Source organism: Gobio gobio, assembly GCF_949357685.1.
Source record: "Gobio gobio genome assembly, chromosome: 8".
NCBI classification, from domain to species: Eukaryota; Metazoa; Chordata; class Actinopteri; order Cypriniformes; family Gobionidae; genus Gobio; species Gobio gobio.
The window spans coordinates 45,254,664-45,275,311 of NC_137114.1; the positions used below are offsets into that span (position 1 = coordinate 45,254,664).

General features: G+C 39.4%; 2 protein-coding genes across 3 annotated transcripts in view; both read left to right on the top strand.

Annotated features, from left to right (window-relative positions):
- scaf4b (SR-related CTD-associated factor 4b) overlaps positions 1–13,005 on the top strand; it is a 60,786-nt gene extending 47,781 nt beyond the window's left edge. The window contains exons 11-13 of the mRNA XM_079824620.1: positions 9,430–9,574; positions 9,657–9,719; positions 11,896–13,005. Coding sequence (XP_079680746.1) covers positions 9,430–9,574; positions 9,657–9,719; positions 11,896–12,377 — 690 coding nt within the window. The 3' untranslated portion in view covers positions 12,378–13,005. The remainder of the gene's footprint in view (positions 1–9,429; positions 9,575–9,656; positions 9,720–11,895) is intronic.
- A 1,812-nt stretch (positions 13,006–14,817) lies between these two features.
- The window catches only part of tiam1b (TIAM Rac1 associated GEF 1b), a 132,298-nt gene continuing 126,467 nt past the window's right edge, over positions 14,818–20,648 (top strand). Inside the window, exon 1 of one of the 2 annotated variants that reach the window (XM_079822651.1) lies at positions 14,818–14,933. The gene's annotated coding sequence lies outside the window, so the exon portion shown is untranslated. The remainder of the gene's footprint in view (positions 14,934–20,648) is intronic. The other variant, XM_079822652.1, reaches the window with a different exon arrangement.

Here is a 20,648-nt window from a genome sequence, read left to right on the forward strand (position 1 = left end):
TCCGAACACAAACTCCACCTTGTTGCCAGGAGATGCATGACAAATGTTCTGAAATCAGCTCAAAATATTTGATCACCTCAGTCCGGATGGAATGTTTGGATTCAAAGTTTGATGGTAAAAATCAGAGTTTGTCCATCAGACTGGCTTTAGATAACAGACAGCCTTTAGATAACAAAATATATTTATATCTTAAAAATTGATAGCCCAAAAATAAACTATTACTGGTCAAAATGAGGGAAAAATGTGTGTTCTGCTTGCTTGGTATTTTGTTATCTAATGCATTAGTATTTAAATATCTAAATACTTTCGGTTAAAATGTATAACTTTTATAGGATGTTTCTTTTGGTATTTTTTATTTTTTTATTACAACACTTCAAAATTAAACTCAGTTCATTAGTTATTGCATTGCAATATGTATTATGATTTAACCTTGAACAGGACATTATTTATTTATCATTGTTAATGTGCATTTCTGCGCACATTTTATATCCTTGTTGTATAAATTTGCATTAGCTGATCTATTATGAACAAACATGAATTCACAATGAATAGTAGTGTTTTTTATATATATATATATATATATATATATATATATATATATATATATATATATATATATATATATATATATATATATATATATATATATATATATATATATATATATATATATATATATATATATATATATATATATATATATATATATATATATATATATATATATATATATATATAAAAAATTAACCTTAACCTAGATTAATAAATGTTCCTGAAACGTAATGTATTAACTCACAAATGTAATCTTGTTGAAAAAATAAGTGTTTCCATATTTTTAAATGCCGTGTCAAATACGTGCATATGAAAAATAATGTATTTTACATTTTAATGTAGCAAGGAAAATAAGTCTAAAACATATAAAAACTAAACATAATGATTTAAATCCCCAAAAGGAAAGTCTTTTACTAAGTATTGTTAGCTAGAAACTAGTACCTGAAATGAATCCCAGGTGAGCTTATATATGGCTGATTGCAGTTTGTGTAATGGGATTCTTTCGCTGGACACATTCATTCATTCATTTACAGGTTCCTCTATCTTTATAGGATTAACAGCTTTCTTAACACTGACATGTCAAGAGTCAGCACTTCTGTCTCCGTGTCGAGCACGTCTCGCTCCAGAAACGAGACCACTGTTGCATGAATCTCTTCTTCATTGTGTCTATTAAAGGTGCGAGTCTTATGGTTCAATGCACCAAAACTGTGTTTTTTGACCAGTAGCAGCCACGATATACAGATACACAGATATATAATATATTCTTTAGTTTGGGAATGTGCCACTAGATGTCATCAGTCTGCCGTCTTTCTGCATGCTCTTAAGTGTTTGTGTCTGGAGGTGTTTGTCAGGAGTCTCTAGGGTCAGCGGATACGGGACTTGGTTCATTCATCTGTGTGTGTGTGTGTGTGTGGGACCAAACTTCAATGCAATATTGAAATATAAAGATAAGTGCTGTTACACTTTATTTTTACAGTACACTTTCAATTTACTTGAAGTGTACTTACCCACAAAAGTACTGCGTAATGTAAGGTAACTACATGGGTTAAATTAAGGGGTTAGGGGTTAGTACTCAGTTGCTGTCATTACTACAAAAATAAAGTGCCACGAAAGTGATTATATCAGCATTACTGGAGTGAAACCTAAAAAACTCCCTCTATCAACATAAAACAGAACCAAATATTTACAGAGATTTTGGACCTTCTCAGCTTTTTTTGTTTTTCCATGCCATTGGATCATCGAGTCTTTAGTTCGCAGGCTGTTGGTGAACAATTTCTGAGGAGAATGGTCTCAGCTAGATTTGTCAAACTTTGTGAAGTTCAAGGAATTGGGTGTCTGTCTCAGTGCTTATTACATCTGAATGGAGGGAAATTCTGACCACAAGCAACAGTTTTTGCTCACTTCTTAATCTGTTCTAAACGAACAACTCTCAATTGTTGTATTAATGAGAAAAACAATACTAGGCATGAAAAGGTAGTGGTTAAGGTGATTAAAAGATGACAAAAAACACCTTGGTTGCTCCTACATCACTGTCCCGTTCACGGATCTTGTTGTGAGCTAACAAGAAAACAGCAGCTCTGATCTCATTGGCTGGCTTATGCAACTTCAGGGCTTTTCACACTTGAAGTATAGTTAACCCTGGGTCATTCTTCTCATGCTATTGCTCCACACTCAACCTGTTCTAGCATTGCGTATCCTCGTGTTTTACATTGCCGACTGTAATATCAAGTTTATCCTGAATGGACTATTACGGTAAGGATGAAAATCTTCACATATTTTCTTTAGCCATTTGACATATCCCTAGCATTTCATTTGTACAGAGAGTCTGGCCACTCTCCATTGACAAGCGTTAACTTCCTCGAAGGCGGGAACTCTGTTGAAGTTTAAAACTATTGGATCTGCCCAGAGCCACTCTGGATCTGCAATAACCAATCGCTAACGTTTGTTCGTGACGTATGTCAACAACTATCGGCTTAGCATCGCTAGCGTTCGCCTTAGCCAACTCCTTCACCACTAACGGAGCGAGCTGGAAAATCAAACTTTTCCTGAACCCCGTGGGAGGAGGGCCACAACATCATGGCCACCAGCAAAAGATTGTTCTTGCTCCGGCTTTAGCTTCTGGATAGTCGCACAACATCAACGTCATCGTTCTCAGCCAGTCCCTCTGTTCGCGGGGGTTAGAAAGACGATAACCCGGGGTTAAGCACAGTATGAAAAGTCCTTTGGTGTTTAGTATTTTAACAGATCACCTGAAAACAAAATCATGTTTGCAACTGATGCAATGGAAAATCCAGGGATTTATTTCTTCTGTGAGTGTCATCAAATCTTTTTCGTTTGACACACAAAGTGGCAAGTTTACTTGCCATCCATGAGCAGAACGGTGTTTTACACTTTATCTTAGTCTGTGATGTAACTGTATTTGGAAGGACAAAAAAGGTATTACATTAATGCATACATTCAGATCATTGCTTCATTGTTTTTATTCACCGTGCAGTTTAATAGTAACATTTTACTTATTATATACATAATATTTTTATAATAATAGTTGTTTATTAGGGTTAGGCCGATAGACGATGCCATCGTGATCCCGCCCCACCCCTGCAAATAATTTTTTTTGTTCCCAATCACAATATAAATTACCATCAAAACCGTTCAATGAAAACAATTTAAACCCTTTAGATTGTATTGTGCAAAAAATGCCAAACAAATTATGGGCTACTGGATGTTTTACACTAACTAAACTAATGATATTCAAATGGCGGTCCGCATCTGGAAGGGATTTCTCCCGTTACAATGCGTTAGCGTTACTGGGGAAAAAAATGCGGCGTTACTATAATTGAGCTGATTGAGATCAGTCGGACCTGCAACATTTTTCTTTCTCTGGTTGGTTGGTGTGTGTGTGTGTGTGTACGGGCATGCATGCCATGCATGTTGGGTGGTTGGTGGGGTGGTACACATAACTGATGATGATTGGTGGGTGGGAAACAAGGTTGAGGTTGATAGGTTGAGTTCGATAGGTTGAGTTCACACACACACACACACACACACACACACACACACACACACACACACCTATGACACACACGCACACACATGCAGATTATGCACAGTCACACACACCAAGTCCAACGACTTCAAAGGTAGCTTTCGCAAACTGTAAGTATAAGCACTACTTTTCCCTCGTTGAGGTGAAAGGTAAGAATGTTTATGTAACGTGCAACTTATGCCCAGGAAGAAAGAGTCGCTCCACGTCGGTGGCAAGTAATTCTAATCTAATGAAGCCTCACATCATCACATGCCGCTACAAAATTAGTGGCTAAAAACCCAGGTGATAACGTGAGTTCCACTACCAAAGGAAAGTATAGTACTGATAATATTTACACAATATTTGCACTATAGTAGGTCTACTGATAATATTTACAATAATGTATTGAATTTGATAGGTGTCTCTTACATTGTCCCACAGCAACATTACAACTGTGTACATTAATGTACAATGTTTTATAATAATAATTTATTCTATTTAGTGTCCAATTCATTCATTTAACATATTTAATATTGGGGGCATACAAGTTTTGAGAAAAAAAAAGTAAATCAGTAGTTTCTTTCCCTGGTAATTAGTTACTTTTATAATGATCTAACTCAGTTACTATTTGTAAGAAGTAACTAGTAACTAACTAATTACTTTTTTAAAGTAACGTGCCCAACACTGTCTATACTTTACTGGAGTAATACGTTTTCAGCCGACTTTTTACTTACATTTTCACAGAATTATCTGTACTTTCTACTCCTTACATTTTAAAAATAGCCTCGTTGCTCCTATTTCATTTGGGATTGTTTTCATTCCAGCTTGTCAGCGTTATAAAAAACCAAAGAAAAACCAAAAATTCATAGCGTGAATTTGATTGTGGTTGGATGAGAAGTATAAACATATACCATTCCGACACCCTATTGGTTTGTACGCGATCCATCCCACCTGCACATGACACAAATCATGTAATGCTCAGTAGTACACATATATGGTTCATTAATGTATTTGCATTGTACTAAAATGCGTTCATTTTCAATGAGCATATATGCGGCTGAAACAGGTAGCCTAGTGCATCCCAAATTTTTCAACATTAACATTTTAATAAAACATTATAGTCATTATGGCCTTTAGAAAAAAATTGTTTTGGGGAGGTGGGGTAGTGCACTATAGGCCCATGTGGCGTGGCCTAAGCTTATCCTTAATGGCATTTTTTCCCCTTACTTTTACTTTTATACTTAAAGCTACACTGTGTAACTTTTTTAGTTTGTTCTTAGCTAAAAACACTTAGTTCTTTCAAAAATATATGTGCTCATTAATGCATATTTACTTCTTTCAAGTAATAAAGTATTCTCTTAAGTTTATAATATGCCATTGAAAATACATACGGTAATGGGTTCGAATGCAGGTCGCCATGTTGCCCCTCCATCTTGAAAGTACATCAGCCAAAGAGGGACATACCCGTGAATTCAAGCTTTGCCTTTCGCGTTTTAACACTCGATGGCACCGTGTCGAATGTGGACGAGGTCGAAATGGAAGCCATATTAATCTTGGACTAAATCGGCCACCGTAGGAGTTAAAATGAAATCGGAATTGAGAGGAAGAGAAACTAATATTCACTGGATGATCATATACCTTTTAACCGCTAGATGGGGGAAAATATCACACAGTGTAGCTTTAAAGTAGTTTTGAAACCAGTACTTTTACATGTTTACTTGAGTAAAAAGCTTGAGTTGATACTTCAACTTCTACAGAAGTCTTTTTTAAACCCTAATATCTATACTCCTACCTGAGTAATGAATGTGAATACTTTTGAAACCTCTGCATCCGGACCCGCAAGACAGAACGGTAGCACCATTTTCCTGTTTCTAGTTGAAGTGAGCAGAGCGTCAAAACAGCGGTGCGGATCACACCACAAGCACTCAGAATTGTTTGTGGTAATGATATTTCAGCACTATATCCTGTAGTAGTTTTATCTAAAGCCAAATGTGCTTTATTCAAGCCCTTTTGCTCTGTGCGTTCTCTCTTTCTCCAGACGTGCAGCATATTAACAGAGCTTAAACACAACCCCTCCGATGTCAAAGTCCATCACGATGTTTCACTGTAGACATCGTCGGATGCCAATTTGGTAGACATCGCCCAACCCTATTGTTTATAATATAATAATAGTAGTTTTTCTACTGGCAGTCTATTATTGGGATATTTCAGACAACAACAACAAAAAATCTGCACATAAAAACATTATGTTGCTTTGAAATACACAGCACAACTTTTAAAATCAGAACAGTTTTTTAAATGTTTTAAAATCATACGCTTGCCGACTTACAGAGAAAAACTGGGTGTCATACACTAAATGACAGAATCACACAAACAGATTTCTCAAGTTGTTCCTCAAACTCAAGCAGAAACTCCTCATTGCCAGGAGACACTTAACAAACGGAAACCGTTCTAAAATGAGCTTGACATAAACACGTTTGATCTCTTCTGAGTCTGAAGATAAAAAAACAGAGGTATTTTTTTGTGTATGTGAAATCGGTCTACGCAAATCTGCAGACTAACTTTGACTTTCGCCAGCATTGTCAACTTGCCCAGACTGTAAATCGGGGCACAAATCATGTAGTGGATTTTAGCCTTGGGTGGACCAGACTCTATGCTGATAGTCAAAAGATTGGCTTTGTGAGACTGGATTTGCGCTAATGCTTCAGAGTAAATGTTTTTTTATAGATGCAGAATCACCCACTCGGTTATTTCTGAACTATCCTGCGCTGAGGTGACTTTGGTGAAAACAAGAGGATGATCTCCACAGATTTAAATGTTGACATTGCCAGACTGTATATGATGCCAGGGTTAGGCAATGGATTTTGCGACATCATTTGTATTTTTCATTCATATTTCAAAAAAGGTAATGGAAGAAAAAACCTCTCCATTGTTTTTATGGGATAGTGTACAGTTCCTGTGCATGTAAGATCTTTAGTTTTCAATGTGTGACTCCAGATGGCAGGAAATCAATTTTAAATTTAGCTTCCAAATGAAAAATCACCCTTCAACATCTAGAATTCATAGGTTCTGCAGTTGATTTACCTTCCACCAGTGACATTATTGTTTATTACTTCTGGGATTGATCCTCACTTTTGATTTCCAAACTTTCAGGTGTAGTCTAAAAGGTCATGACTGGTTTGTGTAGTTGTGCTTTGTTTGCAATAAAGAACACACAGAAACACTCTTTGCCTACTCATGCCTAGTGATGGGGTAACGCATTACAAGTAATGTGAGCTACAAAATCGGATTACTTTTTCAAGTAACTAGTAAAGTAACATAGTACTTTTACATTTACAACAGGAGATCTGAATGACTTTTTCAAACAAGTAATGCAAGATACTGTTCCCATGTTGAGAGAAATCATGAGAAAGTGTTAATGTTAATTAAATGTGAGCACTCATCTCACTTGCACAAAAACAAATTCAGTATTCCTCAACATGAATAACACAGTGAAATGCAAACTCAGTATTACGCAAACCTGTAAAAAATGTAATGTTAAAGGGTTAGTTCACTCAAAAAATGAAAATTCTGTCTATAATTACTTACCCTCATGTCGTTCGACACCCGTCAGACCTCCGTTCATCTTCGGAACAGACATGAAGATATTTTAGTTGAAATCTGATGGCTCTGAAAGGCCTCCATTGGCACAATGGCACTTTACACTCTCAAGACCCTTAAAAGGTACTAAAGACGTCGTTACAAAGTCCATCTCACTACAGTGGTTCTACAATAACTTTATGAATCGGCTAGAATAGTTTTTGTGCGCAAAAAAACCCTAAATAACGACTTACATAGTGATGACGATTTCAAAACAAGGCCTCATGAAGCTTCGAAGCGTTATGAATCAGTGAGTCGAATCATGATTCGGATTGCGTGTCAAACCGCCAAACTGCTGAAATTTGGCGATTCAAACTGCTGATTCGACTCACTGATTCATAACGCTTCGAAGCTTCATGAGGCCTTGTTTTGAAATTGTCATCACTATGTAAGTCGTTATTTAGGGTTTTTTTGCGCACAAAAACTATTCTCGCCGATTCATAAAGTTATTTTAGAACCACTGTAGTGAGATGGACTTTGTAAAGACGTCTTTAGTACCTTTTAAGGGTCTTGAGAGTGTAAAGTGCATTGTGCCAATGGAGGCCTTTCAGAGCCATCAGATTTCAACTAAAATATCTTCATTTCTTTTCCGAAGATGAACGGAGGTCTTACGGGTGTCGAACGACATGAGGGTAAGTAATTAATGACAGAATTTTCATTTTTGGGTGAACTAACCCTTTAAATAATGCATATAGACTTTATGTATTTAATTTCACTTTATTAAACAATGTCTTTGCTGCTGACCTTTGATGAGCTGATTCAACCATATGAATAGGCAAAAATGACTTTAGTTAAACATCACATTTGTGTTGAATTAAGTAAGCGTGTTTTCCACTAGAACAGCTGAAAGGTTTGTTTGTACAGACAGTACACGCGTGAATAAATTTGGCCAAAATAGAACTTTTTGTTATTAAAAAGCAAACAAGAAAGCCCAGCCCAGGTGAGAAAATGTGATGCCGAAGTAATTTAACACATTACTTACCATTAAAAAGTAACTAAAGCCCTATTCTGACGGTAATAGTTTCTCGTGGGGTCATAGGGTGACCATATTTGAATACCGAAAAACCAGGACACTCAGCCCGGCAATGAGATACTCAAATGATACTCGAAGTTTACTCAAATATTCCTTAATAATTTCAATACATTTATGCCCCCTCTGTATGGATAGAAAATTGTTATATTAGGGCCAGGACTTGAAAACAGGACATGTCCTGGGAAAACAGGACGTTTGGTCACCCTATCATAAGGTATTTTCATCATTGATAGGGGATAATCTGTGATTTTATTGCCGTCTGAATCCAAAATGTCAGTGTTTTTCTCCCACCACCCCACGTAAAAACCTCCGGCCGAATTACCTATTGTTTTTGACAAACACCAAGGCCGTGTGGTCATTTAATTGCCGGCCGAATCGACATCTCTTGAGTTTTCACGAATATATCACTTCAAAATTCCCTGTTTATATCCTTTTTGTCCACTGCGGAGCACCGTACGGTTGAGCTTCGCTGTCTTTTGGATGCATTTTAAATATCTAGACTTTTATTATTGAAATAATGGCAAGTATTAACAAGAGCAATATATGTCATCACCGCTCAAAAAATAAAAAGAAGAAAAGCACTTTGAAACGGGCCGTTATATAGTATGTTAAAATAACCGCAGCATTATGTTTACCTCATGTAAATAAGAGGCTGTATTCACTCATTTCCATGTGGAATAAAACGTCATCCTTTATTTTTGAGATGAAATACCATTTTAACTATAATGTGCGTCTATATATCTTCCTATTTTTAAAGATTTAAATAATTAAATAGTAATTTGGATATTATTTTCCTATTATTAAATTAAATATGCATTTATTCTTATTATACCAAGCATATGACATTTTATTTACAGCATACAATCATGTTATTGAGCACGTGATCAGTGTGTTCCCAAGATCACAAAACTCGCTCCTCCACCGGGAATAAATCGCCGTCCCAATGCCAGAGTTTTATCACTGAGGTGGCGTGCAAAGTTATTTTTATGGATGTCCACGTGAGACCCAATTACCGTCTGAATAGGGCTTAAGTAGCACAATTAGTAACTTTTTTTGTGAAAAAAAACACATTACTTTTAAAAGTCACGTTCCCCAACGCTGCTCATGATTTCTCAATCATTGATGTTGGAAGTGTCCTTTCACACAGCACGTCCTCACACATTTCCTCTCTGCATTACAGAGCCCTTCAGTTCAGCCTGTCGCCTCAATGAATGTCATCCCAGGACCCCTTCCTAACATGAGTTTACCACCTCCAGCCATGATCACAGGAGCCTCCCCTCCGTCTTTCATTCCTATTGGATTCAACCCGCCACAGATGCCTGCAGGTATACAAACAGACAGATAGATGGATAGCTCAAGCATGATATAATAGCACAAATTCACCTTATCATGAATTGTTACATACAGGATTCCCTCATGTCATCCCAGTGGCGTCGATGAACCCTGCAGGTCCTCCTCCATCCATCACAGGTACAGCTGAGGACTTAATATACGGTTCAGTTCAACATGATTTACTTCATTAATACACTGTAAAACAAGATATGATCAATACGTTATGACAACAAATGTTTTTATAATGCAATTTTTAAACTTTTTATACAAAATTTAATTCATTTTTCTAAGGCAGTTTAATGTAATTTAAGCTGAAAAGGTAAATGATTAATCAGTGCACGTTACTCCAAAGAAACAATTATGGTTTTTTAAATATTTCAAAATGTAATTACACAATTCAGATCTGAATCACTCATCTGCGTAGGCTAATGTTGTACAACTCTATTCTGATATTAAAAAGTCACTTTTCACCATTCAGTCAATTCCAGATAAACAAAATTGATTATACTTTATTTTTCAGTGTCACTGTTACACATGTAGTTACTAGTAGTTATAGTTACTACTATTAGTAATAACCCAACCAAACATTAACCCTAGTTATATAGTAAGTACATTTAGCCACTACCCTAGTTATACCCTAGTTATATAGTAAGTACATGTAGTCACTATAGTAATAACCCAACCAAATCCTAACCCTAGTTATATAGTAAGTACATGTAGTCACTATTGTAATAACCCAACCAAACCCTAACCCTAGTTATGTAGTAAGTACATGTAGTCACTACCCTAGTTATACCCTAGTTATATAGGAAGTACATGTAGTCACTATAGTAATAACCCAACCAAATCCTAACCCTAGTTATATAGTAAGTACATGTAGTCACTACCCTAGTTATACCCTAGTTATATAGTAAGTACATGTAGTCACTACAGTAATAACCCAACCAAACCCTAACCCTAGTTATATAGTAAGTACATGTAGTCACTACCCTTGTTATACCCTAGTTATATAGTAAGTACATTTAGTCACTACAGTAATAACCCAACCAAACCCTAACCCTAGTTATATAGTAAGTACACTCTAAAAAATGCTATTGGCTTGTTTTAACCCAGCGATTGGGTTGGTTTAAGAAAACATTTAACCCAACCGCTGGGTTAAAACGACCCATTCACTGGGTTAAAACAACCCAATTGCTAAGTTTGTCCCAACCCAACTTGGGTTGTTTTTAACCCAGCATTTTTTACAGTGTACATGTAGTTACTATAGTAATAACCCAACCAAACATTAACCCTAATTATATAGTAAGTACCCTAGTTATATAGTAAGTACATGTAGTTACTATAGTAATAACTCAACCAAACATTAACCCTAGTTATATAGTAAGTACATGTAGTCACTATAGTAATAACCCAACCAAACCCTAACCCTAGTTATATAGTAAGTACACTCTATAAAAGGCTGGGTTAAAAACAACCCAAATTGGATTGAAAATGGACTAACCCAGCAATTGGGTTGTTTTAAGAAAACATTTAACCCAACCGCTGGGTTAAAATTACCCATTCACTGGGTTAAAACAACCCAATTGCTGAGTTTGTCCATTTTCAACCCAACTAGGGTTGTTTTTAACCCAGCATTTTTTTGAGTGTACATGTAGTTACTATAGTAATAACCCAACCAAACATTAACCCTAGTTATATAGTAAGTACATGTAGTCACTACCCTAGTTATTCCCTAGTTATATAGTAAGTACATGTAGTCACTACCCTAGTTATACCCTACTTATATAGTAAGTACATGTAGTCACTACCCTAGTTATTCCCTAGTTATATAGTAAGTACATGTAGTCACTACCCTAGTTATACCCTACTTATATAGTAAGTACATGTAGTCACTACCCTAGTTATACCCTACTTATATAGTAAGTACATGTAGTCACTACCCTAGTTATACCCTAGTTATATAGTAAGTACATGTAGTCACTACCCTAGTTATACCCTAGTTATATAGTAAGTACATGTAGTCACTACCCTAGTTATACCCTAGTTATATAGTAAGTACATGTAGTCACTACCCTAGTTATACCCTAGTTATATAGTAAGTACATGTAGTTAATTACTATTAATTAGTACTTAATTATATAATTACAGTGTAACAAGCACACCTTAAAATAAAGTGTAACCACAAAATCAAGTGATGCTCTATTAGATGATGAGTATTCTGTAATATATCAAATAACTGGACTGGAAGATTGATATATGTGTAAATGATGTTCGAGATCATTAATATCCTATATTTTTCCTTTTGTAATATCAGAAAGCCCAACCAGAGAACCTTCAGAAGACACTCCTGAGGTTCCCAAGAGTCACATGGACCCGGCAGGAGCTCAAGCGCTCAGTCCGCCACCTCCCATGGGGATTCTGGGGCCCAGACTGGGAGGACCCCTAGCGCCACACCCCCCTGTGGGGCTCCGCCCAACATTCATGCCCGCTTTCCCCAATAACGGGCCTCATCCCATCCACCCCCCTCAAAATATGCCCCCTCAAATGATGCCCCCCAGGGGCCCCAACCCGATGTATGGTGAACCCCCAGTTGGGCGATTCCGGATGACCATGATGGGCCCGCCAAGACACGATTTCCCCCCTCACAGGCTTCCCATGGGTCCTAGGGGAGAGGAACCGCACTGGCGGGATCAAGCACCCGAAAGGGGCCCGGACAGATTTGGAAACGAGCCACCGTTTCATCGGGGTGGGTGGGGCAGGGGCGGCCCTCGTGGACGAAGTCGCTTTGGGAACTGAGTTGGGTGCTTTTTTTTTTAAGGGGCCAGTGGCTTCAGCTCCGACTGGACTGCGGAAAACGAGACTCTGCGTCCTGTTTGGGGAACGGGAATACGGAGAACACATGAAATGAACGGACACTGTTTCTAAAGTTCACGTCTCCGAAATACCAGCGATGGTGCTCACCTTTATACACGCAGAACCAGCGATCGCATATTATGAAATTCCCGTTTGCACTTTCCCGCTCCGTGTGTAAAATCTAAGAGATGTCAGATGTTACACTCGCTACCGTAAACTAACATTAGAGTGTTTCATGTAAATAGTCCAGTTTGCACACTTCACCATTGTTGTACCATGAAGAAACCATCCCTGGAAAATGTTCAGCCCAGCTTCCGTTGTGTATATTTGGAGGATATATTTAGTTTAAAGCTTCTGTAGCCTTTCAGCGAGGAGGAAGAGTGTAAGCACTGTGTTGTGTGATCATTAGAGCTGTAGGTTACACTCTTGTCAGCGGTAGAGCATCATCTTTGGCGGTTTAATTTTACGAAGCTATTTTTTTACCAATCGTTCTTGGTTTCTTTTCTTCTCTTAATAGTTTATATTAACATGCTAAAACGAACACAAGTAAATGTTGTGGTTACGTAAACCGACTTGTCTCGTTTGTTTGTTTGTTTGTTTTGCAATGACTTTACGTGCAGTTTTGCAGTGGTCTCAGTAGAGGGCGCCATTTGTCAAGACTCAGACCTGACCCCTGTGTTAAAGTGTTCAAATGTATTTCTCAACACCCCTGTCAGTTAAAATTAGATATTAACTATACATTTCAGTTGTTAATTTGCATGTTAATTAGCATGAAACCTTAAGAGTAAAGGCAGGGAATTTTAAAACACACAAGGTAGTACAGTTACAGTTGAATCAATCCAGAAGATTTCAGCACATAATAATATTTCTCAGTTTTATATGGTATGGTTAATCTTATATGTGACCCTGAACCACAAAACTCTCAACCTCTTCCACCCAGACAGCCTTAACTAAATAAAAAATAATAATAAATAAAAAGTATAATTAAAAACTAAAAATAAAACAGGGTTAAATTGAAACACATAATTAAAGTGCAAGCAGTTCGGACAAAGCACAGAGCTCATTGAGTAAATGCATAAGATAAGGTGCAATCAGTCGGGCGTACAGTGGCACAGCTCATTCAGTAAATGCACAGCTGAACAGATGTGTTTTGAGTCTGGATTTGAACTACAAACTATTGAACTACAATAATACATTGTATGGGTCAAAATTATAGATTTTTCGTTTATGCCAAAAATCATTAGGATATAAAGTAAAGATCATGCTCCATGAAGATATTTTGTAAATGTCCTACCGTAAATATATAAAAAATGTATTATTAGTAGTAATATGCATTGCTAAGGACTTCATTTGGACAACTTTAAAGGCGATTTTCTCAATATTTAGATTTATATCCTAACCATACATCAATGGAAAGCTTATTTATTCAGCTTTCAGATTATGTATAAATAAATATATATATATATATATATATATATATATATATATATATATATATATATATATATATATATATATATATATATATATATATATATATATATATATATATATATATATATATATATATATAAATAGTATTTATATAATATTTGTATTATTATATGCTATTAAATAACTATTTTGTTGTTTTTAAGATTATGTAAGTGTATAAAATATGAAAATCATAATTAAATAATTAAATAATAATTGAAAAATGTTCATCCATTGAGTAAGAATTATTATTTGTTCTTTAGTGCTGATAAAGATTTCAGCTTTTTTAAATGCCAATAAAAACAATAATATTAATATATATATATATATATATATATATATATATATATATATATATATATATATATATATATATATATATATATATAGTATTAATATAATATTTGTATTATAATATACTATTAAATTACTATTTTGTTGTTTTTAAAATTATATAAGTATATAAAATATGAAAATCATAATTAAATAATAATTGAAAAATGCTCATCCATTGAGGAAGAATTATTATTTGTTCTTTAGTGCTGATAAAGATTTCAGCTTTTTAAATGGCAATAAAAACAATAATATATATAATAGTATTTATATATATATATATAATAGTATTTATATAATATTTGTATTATTATATACTATTAAATTACTATTTTGTTGTTTTTATGATTATGTAAGTGTATAAAATATGAAAAACATAATTAAATAATTAAATAATAATTTTAAAATGCTCATCCATTGAGGAAGAAGTATTATTTGTTATAGTAATAACAAAAAAAAACAATCTAACATCCATTAGCATGGTTCCAACAAGTGTGCGCGCGCGCAACGGTAAGCTCTGGTGTTCCACGGGTACAGCGCGCGCGCTCCTCCCTTCAGCCTCGAGCTAAACACCAGAAGCGCGTGTGCGCGCGCGGAGCGCCGCGTCTGACAGGAGAGACGCGCTGGATGCCATGATGTCTCACATCACCGCCGGTCACCCCACACGCAGAATACAATACGGAATTATGACAGGTATGTACACGGAATTATACAAATTCGTAAATGAATGGCAATATTTTGTGTGGAATTGCGTAGAGGCGACACAAATGCTGATGCGCGTGACTGCGGCATCACTGGAGACCGCACGTGCTGGGCGCGAAATGTTAATTGCCTCGCAGTAATTGTGTTTATCTAGACTGCGTGAATATCCACAACACATGTCCCGAAAGACGCCTTTAGGTTGCATTTAGTGATTCTCAGCTACCGGGTTTGGTTCCCGCCCTGGTTAGCAATTTCTATCGGAAATTCTGTCATAATTTGAAAGCATATCCTAAAGGATCCTAATGGGAATTTGCAACATATTATAATAAATAGGTGTTTTAGAACACAGATGTCCTTGTGGGACATGCATTAAAACTTTCACCTTATCCAGTAACATCTTATTTGATTCTTTGAGGATGTATAATTTCTCCATTATGGTTCCAAATTATGATGGAAATTCCAATAGCACTCCTTTACAAATTGCTTGAGTATGTTGTGAACATTTATGATTTTTAAGTCAAATGAACCTTAAAGTACCATTACTAAACCTGTTTTTATTAGGGTTCTGACAACATTTGTTTTTTGTTCTGAAAAACAAAGCCTAAAATAACCTTTGCAGAAGGTTCTGTGTACGTTCTCATTTTAGGTTGTCACACAAAAACCTTCTTACAACGTTCTGGGAACGTTATTTTATACTTATGTTAGGAGTTGCTTCCTAAAAAGAACCAAACCAGAACCATATGGTAACATTATAGGAACGTTCTGTGTTCTGGGATGCTGTTAACCTCTGAGTTCTGCTAGTAATTATGGGTTATGTGTTTTCTTTTCAGCAGTCAGTCAAACGTTAGAGATGCATCAGATGTTTGCGCGCGTCCATGCGTGTGTTATGAATTCATCTGCAGGATGCTCAGTCAATGCCAAGGGCACAAGCTCCCCCGTGACCCTGTCCTCACAGCCCCAGAGCTCACTGTACTGCTGATTTTAACACTCGGCCGTGACAATCCATCATTGCTTGTGTCATTGGAGGTTTTCCTCTAGAATAAACGTGGCTTCTCTTGGTGTGTGTGAAGGTCTGACCCCTGCTGTTTAGTATCTGGTGCATGGATGCTCAGAATATGTGCCACATGGTGACATGCACTAGATCGTCCCTCATTAAAAATGGATGTTCTTGGTGCATTTCATTTTATTGATTAAATGCATAAACAACGCATACAATTATAGTAAAGATACCATCTGTGATGACATTTCAGGCTTCAATAGCATGATGTGTTGTGGGTGGTTGTAAGGGTGTTGCTAAGGTGTTCTGTCCGGTTGCTAGGTGGTCAAAAAGCAAATTCAGAAAGTTGATTATGTCAAAAAACTCCATATCTCTAAATATGCTGGTCTTTCACTGCTGGTAATATACTGATATGATATGAACTCATGACAATACCACTCACTCATTACTCACATATGGAGCAGAAACAACTCAACCTCTGCGTTTTCCGGCCTTCCTGCTTAGCTCTCTCCAGCGCTGGAAAGCTTTCTAATTTTAACGCGTGTCCTAAAGGTCTCGCCTGATCATAACTCTTCATTTTCTTTCTTTTCCTCTGACCTTTTCTCTTTGGTAATGTCTCTCAGTCATCTCTCTTTCTACAGCCTTCAAATCTCCTTCTTGCTCGCTCTCTCTCCTCCCCCATCATGAGTGGACACGCCCCTACTGCTGATTAGCTCACTCTCTCCTCCCCCCATCATGAGTGGACACGCCCCTACTGCTGATTAGCTCACTCTCTCCCCCCATCATGAGTGGACACGCCCCTACTGCTGATTAGCTCACTCTCTCCTCCCCCATCATGAGTGGACACGCCCCTACTGCTGATTAGCTCACTCTCTCCTCCCCCATCATGAGTGGACACGCCCCTACTGCTGATTAGCTCACTCTCTCCTCCCCCATCATGAGTGGACACGCCCCTACTGCTGATTAGCTCACTCTCTCCTCCCCCATCATGAGTGGACACGCCCCTACTGCTGATTAGCTCACTCTCTCCTCCCCCATCATGAGTGGACACGCCCCTACTGCTGATTAGCTCACTCTCTCCTCCCCCCATCATGAGTGGACACGCCCCTACTGCTGATTAGCTCACTCTCTCCCCCCATCATGAGTGGACACGCCCCTACTGCTGATTAGCTCACTCTCTCCTCCCCCATCATGAGTGGACACGCCCCTACTGCTGATTAGCTCACTCTCTCCTCCCCCATCATGAGTGGACACGCCCCTACTGCTGATTAGCTCACTCTCTCCTCCCCCATCATGAGTGGACACGCCCCTACTGCTGATTAGCTCACTCTCTCCTCCCCCCATCATGAGTGGACACGCCCCTACTGCTGATTAGCTCACTCTCTCCTCCCCCATCATGAGTGGACACGCCCCTACTGCTGATTAGCTCACTCTCTCCTCCCCCCATCATGAGTGGACACGCCCCTACTGCTGATTAGCTCACTCTCTCCTCCCCCACCATGAGTGGACACGCCCCTACTGCTGATTAGCTCACTCTCTCCTCCCCCCATCATGAGTGGACACGCCCCTACTGCTGATTAGCTCACTCTCTCCTCCCCCCATCATGAGTGGACACGCCCCTACTGCTGATTAGCTCACTCTCTCCTCCCCCCATCATGAGTGGACACGCCCCTACTGCTGATTAGCTCACTCTCTCCTCCCCCCATCATGAGTGGACACGCCCCTACTGCTGATTAGCTCACTCTCTCCTCCCCCATCATGAGTGGACACGCCCCTACTGCTGATTAGCTCACTCTCTCCTCCCCCATCATGAGTGGACACGCCCCTACTGCTGATTAGCTCACTCTCTCCTCCCCCCATCATGAGTGGACACGCCCCTACTGCTGATTAGCTCACTCTCTCCTCCCCCCATCATGAGTGGACACGCCCCTACTGCTGATTAGCTCACTCTCTCCTCCCCCATCATGAGTGGACACGCCCCTACTGCTGATTAGCTCACTCCCTCCTCCCTCCATCATGAGTGGACACACCCCTTCTGCTGATTAGCTCACTCTCTCCTCCCCCCATCATGAGTGGACACGCCCCTACTGCTGATTAGCTCACTCTCTCCTCCCCCCACCATGAGTGGACACGCCCCTACTGCTGATTAGCTCACTCTCTCCTCCCCCCATCATGAGTGGACACGCCCCTACTGCTGATTAGCTCACTCTCTCCTCCCCCACCATGAGTGGACACACCCCTTCTGCTGATTGGCTCACTCTCTCCTCCCCCCATCATGAGTGGACACACCCCTACTGCTGATTAGCTCACTCTCTCCTCCCCCATCATGAGTGGACACACCCCTTCTGCTGATTGGCTCACTCTCTCCTCCCCCCATCATGAGTGGACACACCCCTTCTGCTGATTGGCTCACTCTCTCCTCCCCCATCATGAGTGGACACACCCCTACTGCTGATTAGCTCACTCTCTCCTCCCCCATCATGAGTGGACACACCCCTACTGCTGATTGGCTCACTCTCTCCTCCCCCCATCATGAGTGGACACGCCCCTACTGCTGATTGGCTCACTCTCTCCTCCCCCCATCATTAGTGGACACGCCCCTACTGCTGATTAGCTCACTCTCTCCTCCCCCCATCATGAGTGGACACACCCCTACTGCTGATTAGCTCACCCTCCTTCCCCATAATGAGTGGACACGCCCCCTACTGCAGATTAGCTCACTCTCTTCTCCCCCCATCATGAGTGGACACGCCCCCTACTGCTGATTGGCTCACTCTCTCCTCCCCCCATCATGAGTGGACACACCCCCTACTGCTGATTGGCTCACCCTCCTTCCCCATAATGAGTGGACACGCCCCCTACTGCAGATTAGCTCACTCTCTTCTCCCCCCATAATGAGTGGACACGCCCCCTACTGCTGATTAGCTCACTCTCTGGCCTCCCCATCATGAGTGGACACGCCCCCTACTGCTGATTGGCTCACTCTCATCCCCCATCATGAGTGGACACACCCCTACTGCTGATTGGCTCACTCTCATCCCCCATCATGAGTGGACACACCCCCTACCGCTGATTGGCTCACTCTCTGCTCCCCCATCATGAGTGGACACTCCTCTACCGCTGATTGGCTTACTCTCCCTGTCATGAGTGGACATGCCCCCACTGCTGATTGGCTCACTCTCCTCCACATAATGAGTGGACACGCCCCCAATACCGCTGATCAGCTCATGCTCTCCTCCCCCATCATGAGTGGACACACCCCCTGTCACTGATTGGCTCACTCACTGTCCTTCCCATCATGAGTGGACACACCCCCTGCTGCTGACTGGCTCACTCACTCTCCTCCCCATCATGAGTGGACACACCCCCTGCCACGGATTGGCTCACTCACTCTCCTCCCCATCATGAGTGGACACTTTCACTACCCCTACTGCTGATTGGCTACAAGTGTCTTGTGCTGTCCGGTCCGATCCACTTGCAACAGTGCTTCTCAGAAATTGCTTACTGCACCTTTAATCAGGTTATAGACGCCATATTGAATTTTAAGCAGATGAAAACGAAGCTGTGAGGGATACTTACAGGTTCTACACATAGACTGTAAAAAAATATGGACGTAGTGTCCGTGACGTCACCCATAGGATTCTGATGAGCCGTTCTGAAGCGCAAAGTAGGGACGCGCCATCTTGGCAGCGCGTCATCGCGTGTCACTCCCGGATAACAGAAAATGGGCAAAAAGGCAGGACGTGGGCGGAGCTTAGGTGACGCGATGACTAACAGACAGCAGGTGAATGGCTATCCACCTGTCACTCGAAATGGCCACGCCCTTAATTATGCAGAATTTTAAGGCATTATATAATGTAAACGAATGAGTTATAAAAAAATTCACCCCCCTCACAGTTGTCATGAAGGGCAAAATGAGCCGTATAGACCAAAAGCACAATTTGTACCAGACTGTAAACATGTTTTATTCTGCTGTAAAGTTGGCCATGTTAACATGAGGCTCAATGAGATTCTGCTCCCTTCTGGATCCTGTCCCTAGCGGCCAGTCGATGAACTGCAGTTTGAGGCACTTCCGTATTGGCTTCAAGAGAAACTGCGGGAGGTTGCTGCTTGGTTCTACAACGAATATCACGGCTTAGATCACATCACATTACAAAACAACTTTCAGAACCATTTTATAGAGTTTCTGCCTAATGAAAGACTTTTGGAAAGATGTTTCATCCTCTGAACATCTGATTGATCGTTGTTAAACAACAGTACACTCCTTTGAACATCCCTCACAGCCTCATTTTCATTCCTGTCAAAAATTAAATATGGCAGTATTCTATTGTGTCAGCTCCAAAATCTAGTGGTTGACCAATATATATATATATATATATACAGTGAGGAAAATAAGTATTTGAACACCCTGCTAAGTTCTCCCACTTAGAAATCATGGAGGGGTCTGAAATTGTCGTCGTAGGTGCATGTCCACTGTGAGAGACATAATCGCAAAAAAAAATCCAGAAATCACAATGTATGATTTTGTAACTATTTATTAGTATGATACAGCTGCAAATAAGTATTTGAACACCTGTCTATCAGCTAGAATTCTGACACTCAAAAACCTGTTAGTCTGCCTTTAAAATGTCCATCTCCACTCCATTTATTATCCTAAATTAGATGCACCTGTTTGAGGTCGTTAGCTGTATATAGACACCTGTCCACCC